Source organism: Argentina anserina, chromosome 1, assembly GCF_933775445.1.
Source record: "Argentina anserina chromosome 1, drPotAnse1.1, whole genome shotgun sequence".
Classification (NCBI taxonomy): Eukaryota; Viridiplantae; Streptophyta; class Magnoliopsida; order Rosales; family Rosaceae; genus Argentina; species Argentina anserina.
Window position 1 is genome coordinate 17,125,824 of NC_065872.1, and position 26,944 is coordinate 17,152,767.

The 26,944-nt window shown below is 37.6% G+C and overlaps 4 protein-coding genes across 7 annotated transcripts; 1 reads left to right on the forward strand and 3 right to left on the reverse strand.

The window, feature by feature from the left end:
• The first annotated feature begins 1,255 nt into the window (after positions 1-1,255).
• On the forward strand, positions 1,256-3,395 carry LOC126798904 (dof zinc finger protein DOF3.6-like). Its single transcript, XM_050525991.1, has 7 exons — positions 1,256-1,425; positions 1,813-1,888; positions 1,992-2,029; positions 2,138-2,537; positions 2,614-2,695; positions 2,778-2,831; positions 2,915-3,395. Exons 4-7 carry the CDS (start codon positions 2,415-2,417, stop codon positions 3,184-3,186), a joined length of 531 nt encoding a protein of 176 aa, XP_050381948.1. The 5' UTR covers positions 1,256-1,425; positions 1,813-1,888; positions 1,992-2,029; positions 2,138-2,414; the 3' UTR covers positions 3,187-3,395.
• Positions 3,396-5,558: 2,163 nt separating this feature from the next.
• LOC126783371 (cathepsin B-like protease 2) lies at positions 5,559-8,825 on the reverse strand. The gene is made up of 11 exons (XM_050508831.1): positions 8,699-8,825; positions 8,069-8,122; positions 7,855-7,935; positions 7,560-7,716; positions 7,432-7,436; positions 7,264-7,338; positions 7,025-7,150; positions 6,489-6,707; positions 6,149-6,262; positions 6,034-6,069; positions 5,559-5,928 (listed from the first exon to the last, which is right to left on the reverse strand). The coding sequence occupies exons 1-11, from the start codon at positions 8,762-8,764 to the stop codon at positions 5,791-5,793; spliced, it is 1,071 nt and encodes a 356-aa protein (XP_050364788.1). The 5' UTR covers positions 8,765-8,825; the 3' UTR covers positions 5,559-5,790.
• Positions 8,826-9,284: 459 nt separating this feature from the next.
• On the reverse strand, positions 9,285-12,853 carry LOC126783021 (protein SUPPRESSOR OF GENE SILENCING 3). 2 transcript variants are annotated; one of them, XM_050508404.1, is made up of 6 exons: positions 12,738-12,853; positions 11,288-12,257; positions 10,830-11,127; positions 10,430-10,674; positions 9,914-10,056; positions 9,285-9,769 (listed from the first exon to the last, which is right to left on the reverse strand). In XM_050508404.1, the coding sequence occupies exons 2-6, from the start codon at positions 12,254-12,256 to the stop codon at positions 9,535-9,537; spliced, it is 1,890 nt and encodes a 629-aa protein (XP_050364361.1). In that variant the 5' UTR covers position 12,257; positions 12,738-12,853; the 3' UTR covers positions 9,285-9,534. The 2 variants fall into 2 exon arrangements, with proteins under 2 accessions (XP_050364361.1, XP_050364369.1); XM_050508412.1 differs by having other exon boundaries at positions 12,730-12,845.
• A 2,774-nt stretch (positions 12,854-15,627) lies between these two features.
• LOC126803216 (uncharacterized) lies at positions 15,628-25,345 on the reverse strand. Of its 3 annotated transcripts, none has more exons than XM_050532035.1 (20): positions 24,935-25,345; positions 24,129-24,457; positions 23,949-24,045; positions 23,790-23,852; positions 23,597-23,656; positions 23,359-23,463; positions 23,123-23,233; positions 22,921-22,962; positions 22,677-22,790; positions 22,415-22,602; positions 20,910-21,196; positions 20,701-20,822; positions 20,547-20,589; positions 20,355-20,446; positions 19,761-19,809; positions 18,248-18,318; positions 18,020-18,139; positions 17,248-17,348; positions 16,469-16,514; positions 15,628-15,976 (listed from the first exon to the last, which is right to left on the reverse strand). In XM_050532035.1, exons 1-20 carry the CDS (start codon positions 25,142-25,144, stop codon positions 15,932-15,934), a joined length of 2,295 nt encoding a protein of 764 aa, XP_050387992.1. In that variant the 5' UTR covers positions 25,145-25,345; the 3' UTR covers positions 15,628-15,931. The 3 variants fall into 3 exon arrangements, with proteins under 3 accessions (XP_050387992.1, XP_050387249.1, XP_050387813.1); XM_050531292.1 differs by having other exon boundaries at positions 15,629-15,976; positions 23,790-23,867; XM_050531856.1 differs by having other exon boundaries at positions 15,630-15,976; positions 23,790-23,867; positions 24,129-24,454.
• Positions 25,346-26,944: the final 1,599 nt, after the last annotated feature.

Consider the following 26,944-nt stretch of genomic DNA (forward strand, 5'->3'; position numbering starts at 1 on the left):
TAATGCAACATTGCAACTCATCGATCTATATGATTCCACCATGCCATGAATTGTATTATTTAAGTACGATATCTTGCTTCGTATGTAGTACACTAGTACGTAACTACGTATATAAATCCACGGTAGCCAAGGAAAATAGGTAGCTAGAGTGACAAAATTGTTTCTACAATTTACAAGGTATTGTGTTTTTTTTATTGTGTTGACGTCAATATGAGCCAGCTGAGGTTTTTGTACGTTTTATAAATATCAAGCAATCAAGTTATACGTAGTACATAAAATACCTAATTCGAGTGCAATCCTTACTAGCTAGCTACTACGAAGAACATTCGGCCGGAATGGCCCATCGTCCAATGCCTTTGTCTTCGGTTTGTAAACGCATGAACAGCCAAACAGTCATATATCATGGCACCTACCTAAAAGAAGCCCTTAACGTAGCCAGAGCCACTGACGGTAGTGAAGAAGAAAGGCGGCAACGACACAAGGCTCATAAGCATATATATGTATAGGGACTTGACATATGCGTAACTATAGGAAGATATGAAAGGCAGATTGACGGATAAGCTAGGAAAGAATCACCTGTGCCAGAGATCGGGAAATCTAGCTGCTGGATACCTGAACTTGCCAGATTTGCGGGGAGGATGCATAGCTCATTGCCTCGCGTGATCTCATTAACAAGTCCTCCAGATCGATGCATGCAGAATCTCCTTCGCTTTCTATAAGGTTAGCAGATAGATCGGTCCAGTTGCTAAATCTGACGTTGTTTCGGACAAGTTCATTTCCACCTGATTTCCTGAGACACACCGCACACACGCCCTTAGTTTCATCTTCCTCTCCACTATCAAAGAAGGAGCTCGATCTACATGGCTATGTGCGACATACCCGAACGTACGAACGTACGTACGTGCTCATATATTAACAAGAAAAAAATATGAGCTTTTCATTGGCAAATGAAGTAGCTACGAAGAAGCTAGAGCTAGACAGCTTCGAAGTGCCTCCAGATTGCTTGGGATAATTCTGCTCCATATTGAAGATAGAAATCTTTGACTCATGGTCACTCTAGGTTTAACTGTTTAAGTATGCAGCTTTAAGTTTACAAAAAAAAAAATTACCGACTCGAAAAATTTAAATTGCATTATAGACCATAAATGTTTGTCATATTACAAACTTGTGTCATGAATTTCAAATTTTGTCCCTATGCTTTATATTCTACGCAAGTTTAGCCCTCCTCTCTCTACAGACTACAGGTTCCCTCCTCCACTCTTATAATCTAGAAAAAAGTAGTAGTCTTGACCGCTGCGCTGATCAGAAATGCTGCGTCCCTTTGAAACTTGTTCATCAAATTTCTCATCATATTCAAACCCATCACAAGGGCCATGACTGTTTTCACCCTTAATGATTCTGAGACCGAAATCGAAGCCTCTCGAGGTAAAGTCGATTTCTTCTTTTCTTCTTTGGTTTCTTATCCTCTCCTGTTAATTGGGATTATGATCTTAGTTTTCATGGGTTCTTTTGGTCTCGTGTGTTATTATAGCTTGGCAGTTTCTTTGGTTAAGTTTATGCAGAATGTTCCAGAAAATTTAAGGAGTTTTTAGTTGCTGTTTGTTGATGGGTTTTTCTGGGTTGATTGAGTTGTTATAGCTGTAGAGTTCCTTTGGTAAATTTATAGCAGAGGCTTTAGAACATGTTTATATATGTAGCTTCTGTAGCTAGCTTAGACTAGTCTAGGACAGCTTTCCCATTATTTGTAAAATGGTATCTACTTCTGGTTTGGTTTTGTAAGTAGTAATGGAAATAATTGGTGGGAATAATCAGGTACCAGTATGGAAGATCTTCAATTGAAGGTCCCCAGAGGAAGAGGTTGCTGCCACACCTTAAAGACCTACACCAGGTATTATGTTCGTAGTTGTGTCTCTTAATCTCATGTGACTTAAGTCATGCTTGAGCATTGGCACCGGTGTTGTTCACTTTGTTTCTCTGAATGTTGGTCTCAGGAAAACAAGACACTTATGAAGCTTGTTGCAGACAAAGAGTATCCTTTGATGTCTACATGTTCTTTTTGGGTGAATTGATCACATTACTATATTGAATTGGTACGGCAGTTGTTCCGTCTGTTGTTTTGCTTAATTCTGCTCGGTAGTAAGCGCATTGCATCATACATGATAGATTTCGAAGAGCTGAACAGTTTGAAAATCATTGTCAACAAATTGGAGAAATAAAATCTCAAACTTACCCAAGCAAACAGCTAGATGTTGCAAAAGCTACGGAGTTTGAGAAACCATGTGCAGAAAGTACAACAACCAAATATACAACCTGTCCAAGAAACAATCCAAGTGTAGGAAGTACAACAACCAAATTTGCAACCCGCCCAAGAAATATTCCAGGTAAATGAAATACAGCAGCCATTTTTGGATTATATGCAACCTGCACAAGTAAGAATCCAGGTGCAGGAATTACAACCGCCAAATATGGAAGCTGGCCAAGTAAGAATCCAAATGCAGGAAGAAGAACCGGATTTAGAAAATAGCCAGATGTTGCTGGTACGTTTCTCATATAACAGTTGTTCAGTGTACAAGATTTGTTTGTATGATTGAAAGATTCTACTTAATTTTGTAGGAACTCGGATCAAATACAGATATGTTAACTTCTACTGATCGAGCAGTCCGGGAGTGTATAGACATGATTGAACAGCTTCAAGGTTTGCCAAATAGTTTGACATAGAATGTTTAATCCTGGTTTGTTTGAGATTTAACAACACTTCTGACATAATTTTCGTCCAGCTTCGGGCCCTCCTGCTGATGAAGTAATCCAGCAAGTCAAGGCAAGGCTTCAAGGTCTGTCGACTCTCAACTTCAAATCCGACTTGACATTTGAATTATCTCTACTGTATCAACGAATTTAACATATTTCCCTGCAGCTTTAGGCCCTCTTACTCTTGATGCCGTTCAGCAGATAAGAGCGGGGTTCCGTAAGCTTCAGAAATTGCAGTGTCCAAGGTGTGAATCTAATAACACTAAATTCAGTGTTTTGAAAGCCAAAAGAATATCTGCGCCAAGATATCACTGCAAAAATTGTAAAGATCTTCTCCAACAAGAAATAAGGAAACCTGTTGTGCTTGGAGGCGTGAATAGGAAAGATCTTCTCCAGCAACGTTTTCAACGTGTTCAGCGTAGAAGGATGAAGACTTGAAAAATATCTATATTATTAACATTATAAGGTCTCAGCTCGATATAAGTCTTGTTCCCATTAGCCTCATTTATTGAGTATTACCAAAACAAACTTACTTAACCATAGTTGTTGCAGTTGTCAGTTTGACAATACTCTGTATGTACTATATGTAAACTTTCCAATATGGAATTTCTATAATTACAATCCTTCACTGTCCACGGTTTGTACAATGAAGCCCCAATGACTTTTTTTTTGCTTGTGTGTCATCATCGAGAGCCCTTTTTAAGAAGCTCTGAGGAGAAAGCAGATGGTTTTTTTTTTATCTTTAAACCTTGCCATTTCTATGACAGGTTAGAGTGGCCTTACATTTGAGGCTGTCTTACACAAGGTTCTGTCGTTCTTGGGTGGATATTGTGTTGGCTAATGGCTACGGTGAAGTCAGTCGGTCACTCTGATAAATCAGTGGTTCTCCTAATGGTGAAGTTAGTCAGTCACTACTTATTCATTCTTGCTGCGGAAGGGTTATGGTCCTAAATTTCTTTCAGTTCAGCGAGGAGAGTCGTACGAGGCCTTTCTATGTTTCCCACAGTTCCTATCATTCACCACTTCTGTGAACGACAGCTTTCGTTTTGGAGAAATTTCTATTCGTGAATGTCAAGCTCCCAAAGCACATTTTATATAGGTGTAAAAACAGTTTTGGTCCTTCTACTTTCAAATTTAATCTGTATATCCTTTAACTCTTATTTTTTAACAGTTTTATTCCTTTATTTTCAAATTAAACTTGTATATCCTTTAACTCTTATTTTTTAACAGTTTTGTCCTTCTTTTTTTAACAGTTTAGTCAATTCCGTTAGTTGACCGTAAAAAAATTCCGTTAAGCCGTTAAAATACCGAGAATACCCCCAATTCAAATAAGATTTTTTTTCTTTCTTTTCTCATGCCTTTTTTTATTTCTCTTTTGGTTTTTCTTGGTTTTAAATTTAATTCATCATATGTGCTATCCAATATATATAATTGTAATCAACACAAATTATCAAATTAATTGTAAACAAGAAGAGAATTAATGACAATTGCTTAACATCAAGTTGGAAATAAATAATTTGAAACTATTTTTGCATCAAAGTATGGATATGATAGTAGAAGTCTTTTTTGTCTTAGCATTATAGAAATTAATCAAAATATGTTTGTAGAGCATCATAATATAAAAGAAGTTTATAACTGGATTTGAGTACTGGTACTCACATGTCATTTTAGGCATTATCCAATTGATTATAAGATGTTTACAATTAATTTGATAATTTGTGTTGATTACAATTATATATATTTGATAGCACATATGATGAATGAAATTTAAAAACAAGAAAAATAAAAAGAAAGACCAAAAGAGAAAATAAAAAAGGCATAAGAAAAAAAGAAAAAAATATGATTTGAATTTGGGGTATTCTAGACATTTTAACGGTTTAACGGAATTTTTTAACGGTCAACTAACGGAATGGACAAAACTGTTAAAAATAAAAGTTAAAGGGTATACAGATTAAATTTGAAAGTAGAATGACAAAACTGTTTTTACACCTAAAGTATAAGGTGTCACAAGTATTTAACCATTTTATCTATCTATGTCAACTTCAGTTGGCTGACATACTTGGTGTTGAGTGTGTGAAAGAACATGGTTTGTATTTGGGCGTTCTCATTCATATTGGCCACATAATAAGACTCTTCTATCTTTGCGTAACTTAAGAAACGCCTTACAAAGACAATGACTAGTTGGAGATCCCAAGTCATTAAGCCCTGGAGGAAAGAAGCTGCTGACTAGAGTTGCTCAAATTCTATGAAGGTACGATATGAAGTATGAACTATTATGCTTTAACAAGCTCTTTGTGATGATCTTTAACAACTCTACTACCGATGCTTTTGGGGCAGTACTGATTAGAAAATGAAGATTTACTGAATGCATATTCTGAAGGTGGGGTATATATGTGATGTATACATGGGATTTACTTATTTCTGCTCCGAACTCATTGGTTGCTATAAATCATCCACCTACTTCATTGATATGGGTGGCAAGACCCTCCTATTTCTGCAAGCCGGGACTTCTATGGCATATTGGCAATGCCGCAATGGTACCTTGGTTCATATTTGGGACACTGATTGGAATCCAGGCTTCCCTTCTCATGATTTCAATGGTTTCTATGGTTTGTACCAGCTCCATATCGTATACTGGATACCCTCACGTACGTTCTAAATTGTATTTAGTAATAAGATTCTCTCTTCTTCAAAATAAAATTTCAAGAAACCACTGAAAACCCCTAAGATTGACTCCATTTCAATTAGCCGTCTGACATCGAGAAGTTACACTACTGTAACAAATAACAGTTGTTATCTGAAAGACTTGCTGAAAACTGAAACCTATGGTTCCAAACTTCCATTACATAAATTCAATGTTCTTGAATTACAAGCCCTTTCAGATGCGAAATCAGCTCATTATTATCATACTGTTTGTGGAACGAAGTAGCCTTCTCTAGCAAGACATGTATAAACTAAGACTATGTTCACACTTGCAGACAGCGAGCATCTAGTTGCGTCATTAAGGTCATGAGTAGAAATCAATAGTACAATCTACACCAGTCAAACTGAAGCCACATCCTCGAAAGCACCCATGCTTGAAGTCTCCCTTATAAAAAATTTCGAGGAAGGTAAGCCAGCAACCACATCCTCTTCAATTCCACACTCGTTTGTTCCTCTTTTGATCATGAAGTAACCATCCTGCACAACATTCACAACAGACAACAAAATTATGAGTTACCCTGCATATATTTAAATGAAGAATTAATAGTTATTTCAAAGTGAAACAATTAAATGGAAAAGTACATCTCCCCAGCTTCTGTTCCACTGATTTGCGAGAAGCTGAAACACAAGAGTACATGGTTAAGATGTAAACTCAGAAATATTTTTGCTTGCGAAAAATTATTGCATGTCAACATACCCAATAGTCCTCCCCAGCGCGGGATGTGCCCCACCCAATTAGCTTAACAGCATGACCTCCCAAAACATCACCTTTAATATGCTTGTAAACTCCAGATTTATAGTAAGCAAAATCCTGTAACACCAATTGCAATATTCTAAATATCAGATCCAGCCAACCCACACTTGCATGAAAAATGTCAATATCATGCACCAGTCACCTAAGTTGATGATAAGTAAGCAGTTATGCTGCCATTTGTAACTCATTCCACAAGACAGTTGACAGACAAGACTGACACACAAGAAATATGCATAGCCAAAACTGATCATAGATTCAAGTACAGATATATGAAAGAACTTGCCTCATAAACGGTGAAGGCAACTTCAACCGGTCCATTCTTATAGACTTCTGCCATGATACTGTGTGGATCAGAATGGATCCTATATGCGCTTACACTGTAACGCTTTGACTGCTTCCACATCTGGTTCCCATCTACACACTGTCTAACGCACTTTGGTGTAGGATATGCGGGCTCACAACCAGGGTGGGAACAGCCAGTTTGATCAAAGTATGGGTCACACTGCCAGATTAATAATCATAAGGACATCATGCTGGAACAGAAAAGTAAAAGAGAACATTGAATTTTATAGAAGCAATTTCAGTGGTAATGAATATGAGAGAAGCAGGACCTTTTTGATTTAATATATAACAGGGTAGATGCTAAAACAAAGTTGAAGGAAAGACATTATTCTTTTACTGTTTTTTCCTTTTTCATATTTATTCATTTCCACTCAATTTAGATGTAAGATAAAGTCATCCTGATAATATCAGACATTTGAGACTAATCAAAGAAAATCAAACACATCAGACTCTAGTAATCTCATAACAACTTGTTACCTCTTCAGTGACAACACCGTGGTGGACAAAGTAACGCCACGCATAAATTGGAATTCCACCATCACAGCCATTTCCACACATGAAACCACAGCACGCTAAGAGATCATTAACAGACAGAGATGTGTTCTGAAATCAAACAGAGGTTTAAAGTTAAAACAAAATAAGTGATAAACAAATATATATCTGATGAATAATGAACAAGAGAAACAGTGAAGTTTCTGTCATGATTTTTCAGTTACCTTGCCAAATTGGATGCAGAAGCGATCTGAAAGTGCTTCAACAGCAGCAAAAGCCCAACAAGAGCCACAGTGACCCTACATATTCAAAACAACACTTGCCTTTTATTTTTCAATACATATGTGTGACAACTGACAAGATTCAAGGGGCATGCATACAAAAATTATTACCTGATCTTCATTGAGGAAATTGATCCAGCAGTTGACATACAAATGGCAATGGCATATAATTAGAACCTTATATTTTTAATCGACAGAAACCTTGATTTTAAACATGTAATTGAAAAGAAGTTGCCAACCTAGAATTCTTCCAATGGTGCTGCACTGAGACCAAGCCTCTCTTGCATCAAAAGTACTCGGCAACTTCAAAGATTTTGGATGACTTACAATGGGAACACCTAGCAACTCCTTTTTAGGTACTTGTTTGACTCCCAGAAGGTGCATAAACTCACCAACCTGTGCAATGAAAAGGAAATCTTGAGAGTTTGGAAAAATGTAGATACCAATATATGAATCTGTGAGACTGCAGCGGCCAAAAAACGTACAATTTTCTTTTTAAAGTCACAGATGAGATGTCACCAGTAAAAGACTTACAGAGTAATTAGAGAAGCGAGGACTCATAGCAGCTTGCCATCCTGCCTCAGGGTTTTCATTTATCTCCTTAATCATTGACTCCTGCAGGGCAACAGTGACTGTCAAAACGACAATAACAAAGGTTTTCGCAAATTACAGTAGGAATCTCTTCACAATTTATATTGCCTGAACAAGAAGCTGCCAATATCTGAGCAAGCAAGAGGGAGGCATATACCTGAAGAACAGGAGACTGCAGCTTACCCTGGGAAAGCGGTTTTGCCGCAACAAACTGTCCACAGTAAAAACCATAAGGCTGTTAATAATAACTTTTATGACAAGTAAAGTAGCATAAAGAAAACAAGTCAATGAAGTCATATAAACACCCAATAAACTCACATAACCACCAGCACAATACACTTAATTTCTTGATGGCACCACAAAGAAAGCCGTATAAACACGAAAATTAAGAGCTTAAATTTCCTCTGATGAGTAATGATTTCAACTCCAATAAAACACAACAACACGTGATTTCATAACTCATCCCGATACAGATTCAAATTCCAGGTACACGCGACGCGGTATTAAATTAGTAAATAGAGTTTGCAGAACTAAATAAGAGCCTCAGATTCTATAATTAATTTCTGAGAAAAAAACAAACAAACAGTCATATCAATTTTGCTGGAGGAAACAAAACAGCTTCAATTAGCTTACTACACGATGAAATCATTACTTAACAGTTGAAAATAGTTACAGAGATTCATGAGAGTCTCCAACAGTTAATTGCGATATGATTGATTTGAAGGAAGGAGGTTTGGCAAAATAGAAATCAATTGAGCTAGATCGGAGGACTGGATTCGATTCGAACCTGAGCAGCGGCCCCTAAGAGCAAGAGCAGAGCCAGAAAAGAGAGCTTCGGCGTCATCGTCGTCATCGTTTTTTGCTCCAGGTTTTTTGGTCTATGAAGTAAGCTCAAGGCTTCCAGGTCTCTATTTATGACTTTAAGAAGAATAAGAAGGCTGTGCTGCTTGTTGGGGATATTTTAATTAAAAAGTAAAATTATTATTGGTAGTCGGAAAAACAAGATAACGATAGTGCCAGAAAACGGAGAAGAATTATTGGCGGGATTTAGCTAACAGACATTTTTCTCTGCAATGCACGCAACAAACGACGTCGTATTCCGAGTGTCCGAAAATCTAGACTCTGGTCGCAGATTGATGCGTGTGCCTGTGGCGGTTGGTCAACTTTTACTCTCTTAGTAAATTTGTTTCGACGGACGGTAAAACTGTTTTCAACCAGAGCACCATCAGAGCTGCATCATACTAAGGTAGTATAGCTTCCAGTTCCGATAGCCGGTGATCGGAATGGCGAAGACTTTCGTTCATTGAAGAACATTTGATGAGGGGCATCAGAAAACCTAGTGATGAATGTCATTACCAGTAGAAGAAAAGGGAAAAGAAAAACAGAGCCTTTCGACGAAGGTGAGAATAATATCATAGTACCATGTCATAATTGATAATATACTCAACAATGCTCAGCAACCACAATCCATAGTACGCTTTTAATGGTCACTCAATTAGCCTAATGCCTTTGTAAAAATGTCGAGTCATCATATCATCATCCACCGAAAGTTTTCATAAACTGGCCTGAAGTTTTTCCTTGTTCCAAGTTGCTAATTCCCTTCGCCCTAAAACGCAAGTTTGATTACATCTCACCCCTCAGGGTTGCAGCTGCTTCTGGCTGAACCTTGGAGTACTTATCCATGAGCTGGGTTAGTTTGTCATTGAATTCTTTCTCCAGAGCTACCTCCTCCTCCCAGTGCCTCCGCTTCATTGCTGCCTGGTTCTCTCCATGAACTTTTATCAGCATTTCTCTCTCTGCCACAAAATCCTCCATCTCCTTATCTTGGACCTTGATGAAGTTCGCAATTTCATCCGACCTACAACCACAAGGAGCATCAATCAAGTTAAATCAGAAGCACATGGTGACTTTTCAGTTTATTATAACCAGCATCACAACTCTGCATGTGTGAACAGTGTCCAACCATATTCTTTGAAGAAGAAGAAAAAAAGATCTAAATTACCCGTCAAGTGCAGGCTGGCCATGTGACTGCTTCACCTTCTCACGCTGCTCCTGCTGCAGCCTCTCAAAACCTTCTTCCTTAGCATCCCTTGACTCATGAATGATTCTGATTTGCTCTTTGAAAAACTCTTCTTGCGCACGCATCTGCTCACAAAAGTAAATACTTAAAGTAAAAGCAGAAAATATGTAGAAACTACTAGAGCATCTTCCACAGAAAAGGATAAATGTATCAAACATCTCAATGAAACACTTGAAGATGAAATTGATACGAAAACCACACTAGCAATCTGTTGTCAACGCACAGTGTAAAATTGTATGCCTATTTCTAGCAAATAATTTGGTCAAACCATTTCAAACAATACAAAATAATGGTTGACATAATTTCAAAGCCCTACCACGATCATCACAAGTCATAAACCACTTATATAGTCTTCTGTTAACTGTTACTTAAACCACGTCAGAAGTTTTAATCCTATTCTTAGGGTGTATGATCAAATGTCACCGTAGAGAGTATTACCTCTTCCTGAGTTTCTTCTTGTTGGGTTTGGGTCTTCTGTATTACAATACGATTATCCTTGGCTGTTTTGCGGAGCTTCTCACTGACAATTCCAAGAGACTCTTCAAGAGCTTTTGCATGCCTCTGTTCTTTAACAACCCTATTCTTCAACCAGATAAGCTGTTGATTGTCCTCGCTCATTTGCCTAAGATCATTCACAACCTTCTCTTGATATGACCTCATCTCAAACTTCAGCTTGGATTTACCTAATGTAACAAAAAATATCAACCACACACCTTTCATAGGAAGCTATGTATCGGGAATGGCCATAAATGAAGAGAATAAAAAAAATTAAAATGTCCAACATTCACATACAGTATACCCAACATACAGAGAGAGAGAGAGAGAGTGATAGAGAGACCTTGGGAATGTTGGTTAAATATTTCCATGTCATCTTTCATTGCCATGTACCCATACAGCTGGCGCTGCCCTCCGGAGTGAAATAAGGCACGACTAGCACGATGCCAAGCATCCCTGTCTGTCCTTTGCTCTATAAAATGCCGATGCAGACGCTCTGCCTCAAAATAACCTCTTGCAGATGCCTCAAATATTAGGAGGCTCATACCACGGTGCCCATGTGGTCCATAAGAGTGTCTAGCCCTCACAGCAGAATATGAGCTGAAGTAGTCGAGCAGCTCTTGATTACCCATGCCAATCCACTGAAATTCAGAACAGGGGAAAATTAATACCAAAAGAACAAAAAAATTAATGAACACGCAGCAATCATTACAGCAATGTGCACATGTATTTGGAACAATCAGAAAATATAAAATGGACTTTTGTATGCTCTAACTATGAAGCAAGAAAAACTCAATCTACCTTATCATTATCATCCTGTTCTAGTTTGGTATTCATGATAACAACCATTGGTGGCCAAACAATTTCATGATCCTTCTCCTCAACAGTTAGACCTTTCCATTTTCCAAATGATTCACCAGCAGGTACAACTGTAGTTCCCCTCCTCCGCAACTCCTCATCCAAAAGTTCAGCAAGCTCTCTGTGCAGCCTCGCCCTTATTGAACCTTTGGTCTTAGCATGAGTCATGAGGGGCTGGAGGCCCCGGTACCAGTCAATGGCACCAGGACCATTTTGGCAAGCTGGACAGTGCCACTGCCTCCCAGGTTCATTGATCTCTTCAATCGTTAAGCTATCCAGTACCTCGAAAAATTTCTTGAGCAACCTATTCTTCTTTCTAGTTTCATGGCTCTTCACACTTGCATCTGAGTCAAATTCATCAGAGAAATCATCATCAGAATCAGCATCAGCATCCGATAATTCATCCGCATCATCATCCACAGGAGCCGCATCGTTGTCCTCCTTGGGTTGAGTCAAACCAGCCCTAGACTGCCAGTTCCATCCATGGTTGAGAGGGGGAGGAATTGCATGCTGCGGGGTCACAGAGCTATTATCATAATTCCTAGCAGCAGACTGTTGCCTGCCATTTCCTCTCCCAGCTGGTTTTCTATATTCAGCAGCTTGTGCCCAGGAGGACTTCCCAGCAGCCCGTCCTGATCCACCACCAATGCTCCTCTGCATATTATTTGGCTTCTGAGCATCTTGTTGTCCCCAAGATTTAGAAGCAGAACTTGGAGAACCCCATGCCTTTGCAGTTGTACTTCCAGCCCTGTTCTTCGACTTCCTACCAATTACCTCCTCCCAGTTTCCATCATCTTCAGTTGAGCCCAGGTTAATTTCTCCCACATCCTGACTCAACTGCTCAACCCCAGGGCTATTGACTTGAGAGACATGCTTTCCTTTGGGATTTCCACCACCTCGACTTGAACTCATCCTACACCAGACAGAAACCATTTTTCCCAATCATCACTTCACATTCAAGTCATGATAACAACATTTAAACTAAAAAATGTAAATTATATTACAGGATCACGGCAAAGCAAGTGTCGAAAAAAAAATAAAAAATTATAACAAGGCTATCTTCTTCGGCCAACTATAAATAACAATTAATAGCAGAAACATATTTCAAAACTCAAATCACTGCTATGAATCCCCATGATATTTAAACTTGTAAGCCCTAATTTCGCTAAAAATAACACATACACTAAACCCTAACAAATTTCCAAAGCTTGTAAGAATACGAAAGAAATAAAATTCTGGAGTGAGAATGTTGAGTATAAACAAATTTCACAACGATTAAAAACGACTACATCAAAATCACATATAGATTCGGAAACAAAGGCCGCAATTAAGAACACCGAGAATAGAGAAATGCATGCGTGGGAGAGGAATTGAGGGGAGAGAACCTCGATACCTGAGAGTGAGTGAAGATGATCGTCGTCAGAAAACGACTGGTGAGAGCCGGAACGCGATGAGCCGACGGAGAGTGAGAAGCACGCGCCCCTAGAGAGAGAGAGAGACTGAGAGACTGAGAGGAAAGAAGGAAGAAGAACGACTTCACGAGACCCAACCCTTTATTATTGGGGCAGTCATGTCGGATTCCAAATACTTATTGAATCTGACTTAATTTCCCAAATATGGCATTTCTTCTACTCAAGGTTCAAAATATCGGTATCGGGAGATATATCGTTTTTTTTAAAAAGTGAGATATCGGATATATCGGAGATATATCGGGGATATTGGAAAAAAAAATATCGTTATTCTTCCGAAATTATTTATTTATTTATTATTGAATTACATACAAACAAATACAATTATTAATTTTATTTAGTACTAGAAAGAAGCTCTAAATGCTTAAAAAGATGCACGTTAGTCAACAAAACTACAATATTTTGCCCAAGACATGCGAGCCATATAGTACGAATTGTAATGGTTAATATGATAGTCATATATCTCTTTTGAGCTACTAATAGTTTCTCCGAGAATGTGATAGTAAGGATGAACCAAACTCGATAATTGATCATAAACGTCTCCAAATTGACCATAATTGTAAATAGGATGATCAGATTGATAGTTGACTTCGTTTGACATCTCACTGTGCTAGGTGCCTTATAGAATCAAAACTTAAGGCAACTGAACTAACATCAGATGAAATATTTTGATCATCAATAGCTCCTCTTGTCTTCCTCCTGCACCTATTTTTCTGTTGCGCACCATGACCGCCTGCTCTAGGTCCATGATTCTCATCTTGGGTAGCATGATCAAAATTACTTTCACAAGTAAACTGCTCAAATTATCCACTTACATAAAATTGTTCATATTCAAACCTTGGATCTCCACCACCTTGTCGACTTCCACCACTACCATCACCATTACCACCACCACCACCACCATCATCATCACTATCTGAACTATCTGGAGTTGCTACACCGCCCCACACACTAGCATTATCAAAATCATCTCCCGGGTCTCCAACTTCATTAGATAATACCTTTTTTACATCAATTCCAAAATCAGTTGCCTTTTCTACGACATGTGAAGGAGGGTTGTCATTTTCATCATCGAGGTGTGCATGCATAATCCAATCATGAAGAGGATCAATGTCATTTTCTGAAGTGGTTCATAGCAACATGAAGTAGATCGATATAGTTATTTTCATTGATCACATTATCCTTTGCTCGTTTATCACGTAGTCGTAACTTCGTGTTATAGTAGTAGTATACGAGTTTTTCCAACTTCTTATATGTATGACGGTTCCTTTTCTTTGTATGAATAAGAGAAAAAGTACTCCATTTTTTTTCACAAGCAGAAGAGGAAGCCGTTTGTGCTAAAATACGCATGTCAAATTTCAGTATTATCATCCTTCCATGATGGGTTCGCATGTTGCTAGCAATCTATAAAGGTATGAGAGAACTTTTAAGAGACAAAGACTACAATGTGACTCATGTTTTCTTACTTTCCCCAATAGTGCTCAAGGCGAACACTCCTTATCTAGATATCCTTTGAGAGGACGTCAAGGAGATAAAGATTACTACTCTTTCTATATTTCTCGAGGAGAACATTTGTTACTAAAATTTTGGATATTCTTTTATGATCGTCATGAGAGTGTGAGACTATGTTGTGACCCTTTATTTTGGATTCTCTCAAGGTCAATGAGAGCATTGGTCACTGATATGGCTTGACTTTTAATAGTTAAGACTTGAACTTTCACTCATCTTCTCGACATCTTTTATGAAAAATTGAAAATTAGCCGATTAAAGGACTACTCTTCTAGTCTTATTTTTTATATCCCTCGAGGCTCGAGGTGATTAATTAATAAAAAAATCCAGGTCAAGTTGAGTCTGAGACATCCTCAAATTGAGTTAAATTTTTTTAAGTGAAAATTTTCAAATATTTCTCTAAAATATCAAAGATATATCGTAAAAATCGGAGAAATATTAGAGATATTTAATGTTATCGGAGAAATATCGCAGATACGGAAAAAAATAAGATATTTACCTAAGATATATCGTTTTTTTTTAAAGAGAGATATCAGAGGATATATCGGAAATATCGGGGAACATGTGTAACTTCCAAGTGTCATGAAAGACCTTTGTAAGGGCAAAGCAACACCAGAAATGAAATAAGCATGTAGCTTTAAACATAACTAGAATGAACGCACACCAAATGGGTGTAGGGTTAATTTATTTTACAAAATGGTGGTAATTATGTTTTTTCACGTAGGTAGTTATTGGAGATATAGATGGGTAGTTATTGAACATATGAGTGGTAGTTATTTGAAAATTAATTTTTTTTCTTTTCTATCATATATTGTTTTGTAATTTGACAATTTTATCCCTATTAATTTTCTTAGTGTTGATTTTTTTTTAATATTTCAAGGTAAAATTATACTTTCTTTTTTGCTAGCAAGCCCAGTTTGGATTATAAAAGTAAATAGATAAAGAGTTTTTCCTTTTAAAAAAAACGTGATGAGTAAATCAGTAATATGTACATGACCATGCCGGTTAAAGATTAACACAAATGTTTTGAATGATCATTTGATTGATGTTGTTCATTCTAACATCCCGCAGCTAGAATTATACATGTTGACGACCCACAAACAGGGACTACATACTAGAAATACGCTCCACTTATCCAGTCTACACTACCGGGGAATCAAATTTGTACGTGACCAGCTACCATACCCAAAAACAATGTAACATTTGTATCAGAAACTTACGTTCTCTCCCCTACTCTTTCTCAATCTCGTTCAAGTTTAGTATACACCCGAAGGATTATATTCTCAACGCAGGGGGGCATTTGGTATAACTTTACCTCAAACTGGCTTTCTTTACATTGTCCCATTTTTATGGTTATCATTGAATTTCGATGAAAAATAATAATTTAGTGTTGATCTCATAGACCCACTAAACAGAGGCAAAACATCTCACATGATATATTACAACACATAATGTATTCCTACTGTAACAAATACTGAAAATAGCGCACAAGGCTCACAGGAAATTCACAAGGCATGCGCCAAAACGCCGAGATATTTAATGCACACCCCTAGACAAGAAGCAAAACAGAAATCATACGCGCAAGGGGAGGAGATCATTGTCCTATTCATTAAAAAATAAGTCCCCTCTTTTTCCTTTTCTTTCTCTCACCAGCCTGCAGGAACCAAAAACGGGTGAAATCTAATGCAAGGAAGATGATGAAACAAAAATATATCTAGCATTCAATTGAATTACATATTCTACGAGGATATAATTTTTCATGAATGAAAGAGCACAATAGGTCACAACAACAACATTATGACAAAAACATGCAAAACTCTCTCTTCCCTTCATTTTCCCAGCTGAAAACAGAAAAAAAAGTTGCAAACTCTCATTATTATATCTTAATAAAGTGAAAAACTAAACACTGTTACAATCAAAACCAGAACCACAAGGGCAGAAACATATGTTGGGGAAAAAGCTACTTTGTAATACACTTTTCTAGCCTCACACTGGATTCCTCAACTAAACATGTCAATACATGGCTATGCGTCATTCTAAAATGTCTAATTCAGAGGCCAAACATTAAGCAAGAGAAAAAATAAAATAAAAGAGAGTTCCATGCCATTTAAACAATAAGAGATGGTTGAGGATTGAATTTTTTTACCTTTAGGATAAACATTCTCAATGTGAGCACAACTGTATCCCTAGAACTGCAACAAGGAGAGGAACATATAAGTACAGCATTTTATATCAAGAGGGAGAAAAAGAGCAATAACGCAGCAAAACATTTGATCAGGATAAATACAAAAAACATAGAATAACTACGAGCAACTCATTTAAAGTCCCAAGAAATCCATATTTTGTTAAACAATCTCATTCATTCAAAGAAAGATAATATATTAGAACCAAGCATTTACAAACACATTGCAAATGTAACAAGTTTATAATTCTATTCAAGTATTAGATAAACAACTCTCTACTTTCTGCAAGCTATGACAATGCATTAAAGAAAATCAGGATGGCAATATCTACTTTATAAGGCATCCAGGTTTACCACTGAAATCTGGCGTTAAACTTTAAAATTCTTTCCACGGGAATATGCTAAGACCGGTTTCTTTTTCTCAATTTCTTTTTTATTATTTTTTCACAACAAAATATAAAGTAAATTCAATTGGCAGTAATCCCCCAATTGAGTAAAATAAATCTCTTTTTAACTAAAGGAAGGTTGTAGAACATTGGAAAATGAAACTACACGCAGGACTAAGGAGCTAATGAAACACTGGTTAAACCTAAGACGTAAGTTGGACACTTGACTTGAGAGTTAAGACTAATCAAAGTTCTGGGTAGATCCATGATTATACAATTTTACATTTACAGAAAAACAAACAGCGGAAAGCTGCTGTTTCCCCAAACCCCTCAGGCTTCGAAACCTTGGTTGCTTACCAGCTATAATCTGCCGGGTCATTGTCAGTTTTTAAGAGATGCTGGTTACCACCAGAATCAGTCAGCACAAACTCTGTAGGACTTCCATAAGGAATTCCAACCTAACAGACAAGAAAATATAAAGTCAAAACCACATTAACAAAGATCATGAAGCTGCTAATCCTCAATAAATCAGAAACACACACACACACACACATACAGGGCTTCTTAGCTGCAGACGTCCACACCAATGGTTTTGGTGCGGATTTCCATTATTGCATCACTTTTCGATTGAATTTCCTCATCTCCACCATCTAGTATCTAGATAATATTGTGTAGATCATCTCTGTAAAATTTCAGCCAATTTGGTGATCTTAAAGGCCCTCAAAATCGAAAAACAAATGGACGGACTGAATTCTGTCAAACATGAACCGTTCATATTTTTAACAGAAATGCAATTTTGAGGACCTTAACGATTACCAAATTGGCTGAAATTTTGCAGAGATGATCTACACAATATTATCTAGATACTAGACGGTGGAGATGAGGAAATTCAATCGAAAAGTGGTGCAAAAATGGAAACCCGCACCAATGGTGACGTCCTTACCTGAGAAAATATATATATATATATATATATATATTAAGGATCAGAAACATATTATATGGTCCTAAATTCAGCAAACGGCCCACTGCAGTGAGTATGATCAACCCCCACAATTACTGCAACTATGAGCTAAACAAGCCTCCATAATTCATGGAGACATCAGAAAGATTAATAGGTAAAGCATCATACACTCGTTGTTGACGAAAACTTTTCAGTGATTACAGTACCATTGGGTCCGGTACACTTTATACTGTAACTGTCCTTTTTAATGGCCAATATTGCTGGTTCCCATATATCAAGATATCTTGTCTGTAAAGAAAGAATACATTTAAAAAATAAAAAAATAAACCATATAAATAGTAGCGATACAAATCAGAATACTGAGTAAAAGTTATAGATTTTCTAGTATAAACGTACCGACTGATATATTTTAAATGAAGAATGACCTTGAGAAAGAATCTTTTGTATCTCAGCTTGCATTTCAGGATCTGTGAATATGGGAAAACAAAGAGTTTAACAACCACTAGAATTTGCATTACATGATATTAATGTAGAAAAGTAACCCTTCAAAACAAGAAAAACAGATGAAATTGAGGATAATTAACAGTAGAGTTGGAGACTGAAGAATCCACCATCGGGGGTTCGAAGACATTCATAATATTATATTACCTCTTGGGACATTGCCATGGCCCAGAATTGGTTTTAGGTGGACGCTAATTATAATTTGGTACTAGATCCTGATTTATTATAGACATATTATACTACAAGGCTTATACTCATGAATGTGGAAGTTTACATCCCAACAAAAGTTCCCCTTACGTGAAACAACACATGCACCAAAAATTGTGTGATATGGAGACTAATTCCCACTCCAGGAGTCAATCAAACCCACCACGTGGTTGGAATGAATTGGCTGGCTGCTCTTCCACTGTTTTAGAATCCTTTTGAGTGATTATTATTATTCTGCATCTTGCAGGTGGGAACCAAACAACACTAGGAAACACCTCGTGTTAGATATCCTATAAGAATAACTTGGCTGTATAAGTAATTAACCTCATCTCAGATAATAAATATCTTCATCAAACTCTTGCAACAGGTAGAACTGTAGAAGCATTGGAAACAGGTAGACAAATAGCAGAAGTTCTACATGGAATGGGGAACATGGGCCACAATGATACAAGGTTGATCTTTCCGTTTTCTTTTCGTTCAGTATTAGGCTTCAATATTCACGGACGCCTTGCGGGGGAATTAATAAGGATAGGGCTAGTGGCTAAAGTTTTGTTGTGGAATGGGATGCTGATAAATATCTTTGCAAAACCTTCCAATGGGTAGAGGGGCTGCAAACAGGTAGTTCTCAGGATGTACAATCCGTTTACTTCGGCAGATGAGAAATAATGAGGCACACTGATAAAATTAGTTTTTTTTTCCCACTCAATATGAGGCTTCAGAATCACTAGAGCCTTAAGAGGGATATATGGACAAAGCAAAAATTGACTGACTAGCTAAATTTTTGTTATAGGCTGGGATCTTCCACCCCCTCCCCTCACCGCCCCGGTCGAAGTATAAGTTGAAAGGGACTCCAAGAGATAAATCATTTGTCTCTCATTTTTTAAGTGTTCATGTGTTGAGAAGTATTAGAACAGGAAGTTAAATCCGCATTCCTTCATACTGTTGGATCTTGATGCGCACACACACACACATAATTTATTTAAAGATGTGTGTTGTAGGTCCATGAATATTTTAAGCAAGTCTGTTAGCGTATGGATAGATGCATCCAGCAGGTATGGGCATCTAACCTAATCTCCAACCCAGATGAGATTAAAAACATAAAAAAATAAACCACAAAAATAATTTCATATATGAAAGATGAAACAACGATCTAGCTGGTAGGTATGTATTAAATAACATTTTATCTTAGCCAAATACTTACCACATGGAATCTTTCTGCTCTCATTCGCGAAAACCCTGACAAGCTCTCCCTACAGACAAAAGCAAGTTACCAATGAACAACAATTGTCGCAACAGACACTTGGATTCAATATGCAATTAGAAAAATAATTCAGATATTTAGAGCAAAACACAGAGGAATGAACTGTTGTGAAGAAGAAATCTCATGATACAGAAATAAGAGGATAACTTGAAAAATTTAGCCAAAATGGAAATCTGGGAGATGAAGATTGTAGTATTGATAATAAAATGGGGAAAGCTGCTATTAATTTGTTCCTTCTCGAGAGTCATAAATGGGATCCTTGGTGCCCATTATTTCAGAGGAAATAAATACCAACATGATTGCTTCATGAATCTAAAGTGACTAACTGCCAATTATACAGAATTATTACAGATAGATGCATCACAACTTTCTGTGAACAATGATTGAACATCAAACTAATGAGAGAGAGAGAGAGAGAGAGAGAGAGAGAGAGAGAGAGAGAGCTTGGAGAGCAGGGGCAACCCACATTTATCAGACATGACCCTGACATCAAAATAAATAATTGATCTCTAGTAACTGTAGTTGAGATAGTACCTTGCGCTTCCTGTTATCGAGAGGCTGGACTTCAATAGCAAGATATGTATCAACATCGTCACCAGTAATTAGATAGTTCGGCTGCTTCGCTCCTATCATCAGAAACTCAGGAAAAGTTAGAATTGACATGATATAGGGAAAAACAAAAGTAATCAACATCCAAAATCTAATGTGAGAGGAAAACATCAGTACCTTCAATATAATTGACTGATCCATCTTCCATATGGCGTACCCACTAAAAAAACGAAGAGAAAATGCTTATTAGTATTGTTCCACAATAATTTAGTCAAAGTGTTTGTGGGTGTGTATGATGTTGAGGATACTGAAAGTATATTCAAAACCACACCTCAAAATTGCAACTAGTTGTCCCATTGATAGAGTACCCACACGCTTGGAGTTCTCTTCCTGGAAAAGCTTCTCCTGAGATTTGGAGGTTCTCGATAGCTGGTAATGGATCATCATCTGCAGCTGAATGTTGCAACATATTAGATTTTGATGGCAAACAGTTCACTGCTAAAACCAATAACAATGTTCAAGCATAGAATGGATCATTACCCTCAGAAAATGAAGAAGATGGTTCTTCTAGAACTGGCGGTAAAAATTGATACGAAGAGCCGGGTTCATCAGGTGTTGTTGTATAAGGAGTATTTCCTGGGCTCCAATTGGTTGACATGTCTGTCTCATGATGGTTTCCCTCAAGATCTTGATCATCAAGCTCTGTGTTCCTGACAGGATCACGAAATGTGACCTGTTTACTGGTGGGTTCTTCACTATAACGAGTTAATGGTGCACTGCCTCGATTAACATCAAGCTGAGTATGTGTATCTTGCGCTGCAGAATTCCTAGTAAACAATTGAAACACTTGAGCAAGAGACCGCATTCTAATTTCAAAGCAATTTACACATTCTATAGCTCTAATTCTAGGTAGAAAATGACAATCTGTATAACGATGAAGAAATTTCACTCATATATCAATTTCATTTAGGTGAAGACGAAGAATGATTTCTTTTTGGACTCAATATTTAAAAATGTATAATTTTTTTAAATAAGCTATTGGGTATTGATATGATACAAAATTTGTTGGCTTGATGCTGCTTGGCCCTGTGAAGACCATAAATTGGGTGAAATAATCCATGGCATTCTTTCTTGCCTCTAATTTGATAGACCTTTGTTTCAAAACAAATACAAACAAAAGCATATAATATTAGCCTACAGGACCAAACAACAAAAAGCTTAGGAACAAAGACAAACATATGCCTGGTTGAAGGAGGTACCAAGACAACAGAGGAGCTTTGATTGGAGGTGAACTCTTGGAAACCCATACCCACTTATATGTAAATTGCATGGTACAGTGGAGATCTACAATATATTCATAATGTCAGCCTGCAGGACCCCCGAAAAAAAGTCAATAACAAGGACAAACAATTGCTGATTGCAGGAGATCCTGAGACAAGGAGGAGCTTTGAATGCCATTTTTATGTTGTTTTCATGGGATCTACTAATATGTTTATTTGTCAGCATTTAGGTAGCCTCTGCCTCTCCATGAGGACAGACTACACATGAATCTATTCAATATGAGGTCTACGGGTTGTCGAACAAAACAAAAAGAACAGACTAGCTCTACTCTCTCCTATCACCATTTAAAGAATTGTTATTTCTTTTAAGATAAGAAAAGGTGATAAAATCCTTCTTCACATCTCTGCACACTATTCCAGAGCAGGCATAGGAGCAGAAATGAGAACTTCACACAAAATTATAAAGTGAAACATAGAAATATATATAGCAGAGCCTTTCATAGTTAGAACGAACAAGGACCAAACTGATAGACAAAATCTAAGACCACATACAAAATTTTGGGTGTGTTGGATGAATAAAATTAAAAAACAATTGAGTTTTCATCAGGTTTTTGTAAGATATTAAGATGCAAGTTGGAACGAAAATTATCCAGAAAAAAAACCAATAAACAAAAAAATCCAATGAAATCAGAACCCACCAACAAATGCAGATGGTTGTTATGTGTAATCAGTTCATAGAAGCAGTCTCCATTTGACCAGGCTCACCTGCTAGCAAAAGGCGAATACCTCCCCAGGTCATTGGGTTCGCCATTCCTATTGACAACGCCATCCAAAGCACTCTGATCACGACCTAATAGATCCCAATCTCTGGTGGTCTGAACATCAGAAGCAGAAACAGGTTCGTTTCCATGGGAATATGTTTGCTGAGGAACCAGTTCAAGCCCGTTTTTGATCTAATTGAATGCATAAGAACATGAGAATGCTTTTATGACATGCTATGAGGAAGAACAAGAAAACATGAACATACAGAAGTTATCAATGTGGCACCAAAAGAGTGAGCTGGTGATTGCATGGCAGTGTTGGAATTGTTCAACTCTGAGTTCCAAGGTCGTAATTGATACTGTGACTCCTTTAGTTTTGTCTGTTGCAAAAGAATATACATATCCAAATACTCAATTTTTGTCGAAAAATAAATGTGATTAAGACTTATTAAAGCATTTAAAGAGGCAGTCTAACTAAAAATACAAAGTCTATCAAATTCCATTACATACCTCAGTAAGGAGGAGCTTTTCTTGCAAATGTTTGAAAAGAACCTGTAAAATAGAAGATACAAACACTAAACTCATGCCCGTGATTTAAAAGTAAAAAATCTAACTTGTTCAAGAACTGAACTCAATTTCATTTGTTTCTAGGATGGATGGAGGGAGGGAGAAAACGGGGGTTAACATATTATATAATTGTTCCAGGACTTACCTTGACATTGCTGACAATTGATTGAGCATCAAGAACTGGCGGCTGCAAAGAGTACTCTGCAAGAAGTGGCAGCAAGGATGAAACAAATGTTGTTCTCTCTTGCTGTGCATCCTGTCATAACAGAATCAAAGGAAAATAGTATTCCCTTAAGCTCAACTACAGAACAAGATAACCAACAAGTTTGTAGGTTCTCATAAAAAGAGTGCACCAGAAACAATGGAGCATTAGCAACACACCTGTAATGCATATGTGAGGCGTATATTTTCCTCAATTATGTCTTGTCGGTAAGATAGAGCTTTTGATGCAGCATCAACAAGATCCTGTTGCTGTTGATCAAAGGCCTAGCAACAAAACACACTACTAAGAAAATTATATTTAAACGAAACCCGTGTAAAAGAAAGAAAAATGTGGAGGGGAGAGAGAAAGGGTGCGATAACAAATTGTAATAAAGAATATAAGCATAACTCTGCTTACCAGACGCATATAAGCAATGCGCTTCTCCAGGACGTATTTTTCATTGCATATTTGTGCTTCCTATTAAAGATTCAAAGTACTAAACATTAGTCATTTCAATAAACAAGGAGTTCAAATGGCATATGAGGCTGAAAATTATCAATTATAAATTCCAATGTCAAGCCAATGTTGAAATGTAATTTATGCATTATACCTTTATGGAATAATCAGATAGACGTCTCCGTAATTGCATGATCTCTTCTTCATGTTCATGAGTCTTGACAATAAGATCCTAAAAACGTAAGTTTGTTCCATAAAAAAGTACCCCTTAAAAATAGAAGATGAAAAAATCTAGTATAAATATAGGTCATACCTGTTTCCAGAGGCTTCTAGGATTTAATTCAGTTATAGGCATCAACCCTTGTCCAGAAAAATTGAACCTTGAGTCATATTCTCCTTGCGTGTTAAACCTAAGGCAAATATATAAGCTCATCTAAATTTGTGCAGATAGATATTCAGATAATACTTCATTATCACATGTGAGGTGAAATACCTCCCAGGGGAGACAGATGTTGTGGATGGTGAAGACAACTGAGAGAACCCGGCATTATCCCCAGGTTGTTGGCTACCCGGAATTTCCTTCACGGTTCCATTGATCTTGCTGCTAGAGGAGTGGGTTTCTGCATTACTTTGTAGAGTATCAGTGTTTGGATTTGGACTCTCTTGCCGTAGAACTAGTGTACCAGATGGATCAAGTCCAGAAGAATTAACTGAACTCCTAATCCTATCTTCTTGACTACCAACAGGAGGAACTGGTCGATGAGCTTCATATGATCCTTGGATGGAACGCGGCCTTTGTGCCCCCGTCTCCTCTACTTTCTGCTAATATTCGATTAAAATGACAAATGAATGAGGACGGCATACTATTACTAGTCCAACTTCACGACATGACGTCAACATTACCAAACTACAGTACCACAATGATAATCAATTAACCGCAAATCCGATATAAGAACTACCTTATAAGCTACAGATTGACTAGCAATCCTAAACTTAACAAGCTATATTATTCTCAATTCTTCCATATACTACTTGAATCTATCTTTCCATTGCGCTACCGGACTAGAGTAGCTCGATGAGAATCAATCAACCGAAAACAGGATAGATGAACTAGCCCATAAACTACAGTTTGACTAGCAATTCTTAAGTACAGAAGAAGTAAACAAACTGCATGATCATTCTCAATCATACACCGCTTGTTAAATCTATCATTCCATTACTAATTTTCTGGAAGCATGACTAACACAAAAGCAAGAAGAAATGTTCAAGAAATAAGTGAAGAAAGGTTTAAGGACTTACACATCTATCGAGCTCAAGAATCTTGTTCTGGAGCTCAGTCCTCAATCGGAGGTTCTCCTCCACCTGTTGCTTAATCGTCGCCTCCGCAGCTTCCACCGCCTTCATGACCTGAAACAAGCTGCTATCATTGTTCGTTCCACGATCGCCGGCGCCGGAAATCGCCAGCCCCGAGAACTTGTCCGCGAATTTCCGATCGTAACCGTTATCCATCGCCTTCCTGTCTCACTCTCTCTGTGCTTCGGCTAGGGCTTCTCTCTCTCTCTCTTTCACCTCATTTTGATTCGATTTCGTCGTCTACTGCAACTCTCAGCTCCTAACTACTGCCTCTAGTGGCGGAGGCGGAGGCGGCGGCGGTGAATTCAATCGGAGGAAGAAGAAGAGTGGTGGTGGTGGTGATAATGGAGAGGGCAAATGCAATAGAGTGTTGAAGCAAGTTGGTTTAGAAATGAAATGAACACTCCCTCCCCAGTGTTTTTCCCTGTGAAGTCTCTGGCCCTATTTTTTTAAATATCCTTATTTTTCGGTTTAAGGTAAAACGGTGGTTTTGAATTTTGTAACTTTCATATGCAGTTTTGCACCACAGCTTTCAAAAATAATACATTTCACAAACCCTCTCTCTTCCTATATTCTTCGACGACAATAAAAGAAAAAACAAAACCACAAACTGCTCATTTTCCCAGTTGATCCGAGTGGAAACAACAAGGGGAAGACTATTCAGTGGGAGAATGATGCACATGACCAAGAATGACGGAAGAGAAGTTTGTTATCAAGTGAGATACATCTTGGATGAGGCTCCTGATGCACCAAGGAACTGAAGATGTTCCCCTAACAGCATCAACTACCACTTTTGAGTCTCCTTCAATGACGTTCTAGAAGCCTGGAGTAACCATAGTGTGCACCCCTTCTCGTAAAGCTGTAGCCTCGGCAACCAAAATATTAGCATCACCAATTACATTTGTTAGCAGCAACATGGCAATTTACCAAGAGAATTTCGGACCACAAAGCCAACAGTAATGGAACCATCAAAAGTTAGTTTAACTTCATTCTCTCTCTCTCTCTCTCTCTCTCTCTCTCTCTCTCTCTCTCTCTCTCTCTCTCTCTCCTACAAGGCTACAACGTACCGCTCCAAATTTTCTTTTACATTTTTCTTAAATAAAGCAAAATGATTTTCAATCCAAAAAAAAATAAAAGATATATGATTTTAATCACTCACTATTAAGAGAGATAGGTTTTGTTGGTCAAAACTGAAATTTTGATAGAAATGAATCGAAACTACAAATTATCTCTTTATTCACCGCAATTATCCTCATTCTATTTGGAATTTGTCTGCTTCTCTTCGGTCACCTTTTGTAATATCTTGAAAATTTTATACACATGGATATTCGAGTATTTCGTATTAGAATATAATGTTATAAAGGGAGATATAACCTAATATTTTTATTATTATTATTTGGGTCAAAAGAGTACAAGGGGGTGGAGGAGGTCGGTTAAGAGTTAAGACCGACTTAAGGGAGAGATAAGGATGAAAAAAATAAAGGAGAAAAAGGGAAGAGGGGGGGGGGGGGGGCATAACACCGCCTGACCTCGTAAGGGTGGGAGTGCTGCAGAAACCTCTGGAGGGGAGAGTTGGGGAGTCGACCGACTAAAGCTGATCGAGCTCTATCGTCACCGGCTCCACTTTGTTTCCGATTTGAACCACCTCTTTGTGGCACAACTTTTCTCTTATATTTATCTCCTTGTCGCCAACAAGTAGTGGTAACTTGATCTACGGCGGGCGACGACAAATCGAGTATTCTAGCCAGTAAATTCTCTGAAATTATAAACTGATATTCTTATTATTGAAATTGGATTTATTTCTTGAATTAAGATTGGGTTGGGTCGTCATACCTGTAAGTATGAAAAATATTGGCCTTATTCCTAATTGACAAAATATGAACTTGGGCTTGAAGATGGGCTGTGTCAACATGGGTTTTGTTGGGTTTGTCAAATCAAACCCAAGATGTGAACTCT